The sequence below is a fragment of the Branchiostoma belcheri genome, unplaced genomic scaffold (genome assembly GCF_001625305.1).
Source record: "Branchiostoma belcheri isolate BF01 breed outbred unplaced genomic scaffold, Haploidv18h27 scaffold95, whole genome shotgun sequence".
Taxonomy (NCBI): Eukaryota; Metazoa; Chordata; class Leptocardii; order Amphioxiformes; family Branchiostomatidae; genus Branchiostoma; species Branchiostoma belcheri.
Window position 1 is genome coordinate 812,290 of NW_017804631.1, and position 5,000 is coordinate 817,289.

Consider the following 5,000-nt stretch of genomic DNA (forward strand, 5'->3'; position numbering starts at 1 on the left):
CTCAAAAGAGCTCTAAACCACGGCCGGAGTACAGTAACGTTATGCGCACAGGCGATGTCCTTGGTGCTGAAATGGGGGGTCCCTAGTCCCTACTGTACATGTATATTCGTTATAAGGTCTGGCAAACATTTTTCCAGGCTTGACACGGCGTCCGCTTGCCGCACCGAGCCTCCCAAGAGCTCTAAACCATGGCCAGAGTACAGTAACGTTATGCGCACAGGCGATGTCCTTGGTGCTGAAATGGGGAGTCCCTAGTCCCTACTGTACATGTATATTCGTTATAAGGTCTGGCAAACATTTTTCCAGACTTGACACGGCGTCCGCTTGCCGCTCCGAGCCTCAAAAGAGCTCTAAACAACGGCCGGAGTACAGTAACGTTATGCGCACAGGCGATGTCCTTGGTGCTGAAATGGGGGGTCCCTAATATGTACTGTATGCAGTATGCGTGGGCGCTATTGAAGTGCTATGTTAGCGCGCCGCTTCCAACCTTCGCAGAGCCGTGGTCGGTGTACAGCGGCGTTGTTTCAGTTGGCGATGTCCTTGGTGCTGAAATGGTGGGTCCCAAATCCCATCTTTACATGTATAAACGTTATAGAGCCCGCAAAACACTACCGCTTTCATAACAGAACACTACAGCATGTATGGGGAGGGGGGCACCGGAGCACGTCCAATTCAAACTTGGCGCTGCGCTTGGAGCCTGGGTAGACACAAACACAGTATTTTTACAACTCTTTTTTAGTTTCAAACTTAAGCATATGTCTTTGTTTGCCGTGATTTTAGGCTGGAGTTTACACCGTGGACAAGGCGGTGTCTCAGTACACGGGAGCATTTCCAAACTTGGCGCGACACTTCAACCCTGGGTAGACACAAACACAGCAGTTTTACACATCTTTTTTCTTTCAAAATCAAGTATATGTTGAACCTCCTTGGTCTTTGTTTGTGGCGAATCTAGGCTGGCGTTTACACCGTGGACAAGGCGGTTTCTCAGTACGCGGGAGTGCTGGACATGTTGGACCAGGGGACCAGCTTTCCCGGGCAGGAGGAAGACTTCGAGTTCCTTGGGAAACTGCTGAGACATCGCTTACGGATGGCGGGTCAGTTTGCACAGTGTTTGTTTCCACACATACAATTCAACTAGCCTGGATGCCGGCTTTTATGTATTGTCCATTCTTACCTTCGCCAAGAAGATTATGTTTTCAGTAGTAGAATAAAAATGCTGTGTTCCCTGTTTCCCGACCAACCCTAGAAAGAACTGGGTGAATTGGGAGGACTCATGCAATGACATAATATTCCAAGCTGATCGACCTTTCTAGCTCCATGATCTGACACCTGAGTGATGAAATGTTGTACAATCAATTTTCCAACATTGACATTGTTTTCATGCAACTTTGACTTTGTTAAAGTGTATTGTATAAGTTGGATCACAAGTTGGTTCACTAGAGATTGACAAAGTATAAAAAAAAAAAAGAATGAAAAAAAGATCATTCCTACCTACTGACCCTAATTTTTTCTAGACTGAAGCAGGAAACACAACATTTTTTCCCTAGGCCTTAGTCTGGTGATCACTATTTGCAAATTGCTTTTTGGGTTCCTTGCACTTACTGGTCAGAAAAAAATAGATAAAGCACCCAGGCTAAATAAATCCATGCACCTTTCTTGAAGTAACTTAATTTGTGTTTGTTGTGTAGCGTCAGGATTCAGGACTCCACGAAGAATGTCGCTGGCGTCTGTAGCGTCTGTAGTGTCGTCTGAACCCCAGTCTGAGATCACACCAGACCCGGAAACAGGAGAGGAGACAGGAAGAGACACGGACGGGGACATCACATCAGGAGATGGTACAGTTTACTGGCTTATATCTTTTTATGTCGTGCCTTCTTTCTTTCTTTGAAGCAATACACCAGTTTTGTACAGTACATGTAAGTACAAGCTGTGTAAGACCAGATTTTAAGGGTTGATCCCCTCACTCCAGGAAGGACCCATACTCTTTTTGATAACAGTGTTTGAAGTACCCAGCTGCATTCTGCATTTTGCAGGGAGATTTACAATATTGCAAAAGAAAAATCCTACAACCTGCAATTTTGCTTTATTGCGTTGAGAAGGTTGTAGTATGCTCAGGCTTGTGTATTAGCAAGAAGTCTTTCCAAATTGCAGAACAAAATTTTGACTTTGACAATATTGCAGATCACTGAAAAAATATATCTACAACTGGATAAGTGTGGTGTGTTCTTGATTATCCTTTGAGGCATTGCTATTCTCAAACACAGGACCTCCACTTAACATCTCATCAGAAGGAGTATAACCTCATGCATGTTTCTTTGCAAGGGTGACAAGACAGCGGTTATTTCACGAACCAAAACAATACATTTTTATTAGTTTAAACTTTTGTTTTTCTATATTTTACAGAGGAAGTAGCGGAAGAAGACGACCCAGAGATGGTCCGGACCAAGTCTGTGTCTTCCCTGCCAGTCCAGGGTACGGATGCATGAAATACAGTAACAGTTAGATTCACTGTCCTTCATACTCAAATTTCATCTTCATATTGCATGTCTACCTTTGTCATATGTGATATGATCGTATCATATGATGTTGAATACATGCCAGCTGCTACATGTACACTGTTGTTGTGTGTAATTGTTTCTGATCTGACATAATCTGACAATGATTTTACTGTACGTGGTTATGAATGAATTGAAATACACCTGAATCAGAATAAAGTACAAAGTATATGCTGGTGGGTTCCCACATAATGTAATGTAATATTTTGACATAGAGACATTTTGCTTAGGATTATGGTTTAGTATGTACAGGTTTGTAAGGTTGTAGTGTTGACTGAGTAAACAGCCTAATTCAAGAAGCTTTGAATGGTTATGTGTCATAACATTTGGTATGTTGCCAGCTATTGTTTACAAGCATGATATCTTGACAGGAATTTTGAAGAAAGACGATGGTACCCAGAGGCTGAAACGTACCAAGTCAGTCACCCTCATCCTACCAGCTTACATGGAGGAGGCTATGGCAGAAGGTAGGGGGAACAATTGAGGTTCTGTTAGCAAACAAATGGTGTTTGGAAGTCTGTAGAGTTTGTAAATTGTGTCATTGTGAATCTACAGTGTTCTAGGTCACAATAGGGGGCTACATACTGGCCCTTGTAGTTTAAATAAATCTGTGGTCTTTTTCTCATGACATGCTTACCAAAACTAATTGAAGTACATAAAACTAACCATGGCTGTTAGATTGATTTGAAATGAAATTCATGTAATACATTGTAGCTTGATGTAGAAAGCTCACACAGTGCAGCTAAGGATACCTTGGGGAATAGCTTTAGAATAGCTTTAGAATCCCTCAGTGTAGATGGATATCTGCCTTATAGTTATTATAACTGTCAACTAAATGTTGTTGTGATGGGTTTGTATGTTTCTCCTACTTTTGACGAAATTAATTTATCTCATTTTTATCTCATGATGTTAACACATTTAGTTATCAGGTCTAATCTGAGCTTGTCCTCTCAACAGGCGTCACCTTGACACCACAGTCAGATTCTGATGAGGAAGAAGAAGAGGAAGAAGACCCAAAACAGAAGAAATCAGGAAAGAAGAAGCCCAGTCTCGAAGGCAAGAAGAAAATTTCTCTGTAATCACGCATATGTGTAGATATGTAAATATTGTACTACGTTTGGAATGCATCTATAGCAGCGACACCTGTGCTGCAGTGCAATGTGAACCAGTCAGAATTGCCCTGAGGAAGGTGACAGACGGTCACCGAAATGTCGACTGAATAAAAGACTTGGTTGTGTAAAAAGAGTCTCTTTACTCAGTGTCTTACCAACCTGATGAAACTATTCATGGATGTTTATAGTATTGTATGTCTGATGTATCACTGTAAAAAAATCTTCTCTCCACGTAAATTATTGACCAGTTCACCACAGAGGTGAGGGAGGATCTAAGGTCTAAGGTAAGGTCACCACAGATCTGAGTAAAGTATGTTCCAAATATTTGGACAATATTCCCATGTGTGCCATAAGTTTACCACAGGCTCAATAGTTATTTCAGTTTTGGTTGGTAGATAATGTCTTATCAATGGTGCTGTTTTTCTGTCTTTCAGACTTAGACATTTTGTCATCAAAAAAGCGAACACCATATGGGCAGGACTTGGTTGGTAAGTACGGCACTTTTAGGTTCTCTTCTCAATCCTACTAAGTCATAGCAAATATCATCATACTTGTAGCTATCAGACAAACGCACACATACACACAAAACACAAGCAAACGTGCAAAGAGAGTAAAAAGAGCACTTTCTGTAAATTTAAGATACTAAATGTGTATTATGGGGATCTGTTTATTTGTTTCCCTTCTCTCTATCTGACCTTGTAACTAATAACAACCATTTGCATCTCTTTTTGCAGGATATCGCAAGTCACAGGAAGGAAAGACAAAGAGATACTTAAAGGTGGGGTGAAATACACATTTTTATAGATGCTGTTATATATGATTTGTATCATGCAGAGTTTGTAATATGGCACAGTGCAGTCACATTTGTTGTTTTGAAGCACTCACTAAATGACATATATGAGAGAACCAATTGTCGGCAAGGATCACTCATTGAGGCTCTAATCTCTTTTGACACATATCTAACTGCATTTCTCATTTTTGTAGCAAAACTACAACAAGAAGAGAAGACTGAAAGGGCGCCACAGATTCTCCACGGATGAGAAGGTAAGTTTTGTAGTCATCAGGAAACAGAAACTTGATGCTTTTACCACCAGCCATTTTGATCTCAAATAATCAATAGTATTGATAAACACCTTAAGCCTGGTCAGTTGCAAGAATGAAACATCCAAAGTTGACACCATGAATTCAGTTTTCAAACCCCAGGTATGCTATGATTTTATGCATGTACATGTAGTTAAATCAGACTTTTGAATATTTATCTGATGTATCCCTGTTTTTCTCTCTCTAACAGCGTGTTGCGTGGGGCGTGGCAAGGCCCAGAATCATACAGGGA

At 41.0% G+C, this 5,000-nt stretch overlaps 1 protein-coding gene across 1 annotated transcript in view; it reads left to right on the plus strand.

The window, feature by feature from the left end:
• The window catches only part of LOC109461726, an 11,021-nt gene that overhangs the window by 5,025 nt on the left and 996 nt on the right, over positions 1-5,000 (plus strand). Inside the window, exons 6-14 of the mRNA XM_019758114.1 lie at positions 953-1,094; positions 1,689-1,835; positions 2,404-2,472; positions 2,927-3,022; positions 3,513-3,611; positions 4,102-4,155; positions 4,402-4,445; positions 4,652-4,711; positions 4,959-5,000. The exon at positions 4,959-5,000 is cut by the window's right edge and continues 15 nt beyond it. Coding sequence (XP_019613673.1) covers positions 953-1,094; positions 1,689-1,835; positions 2,404-2,472; positions 2,927-3,022; positions 3,513-3,611; positions 4,102-4,155; positions 4,402-4,445; positions 4,652-4,711; positions 4,959-5,000 — 753 coding nt within the window. The remainder of the gene's footprint in view (positions 1-952; positions 1,095-1,688; positions 1,836-2,403; positions 2,473-2,926; positions 3,023-3,512; positions 3,612-4,101; positions 4,156-4,401; positions 4,446-4,651; positions 4,712-4,958) is intronic.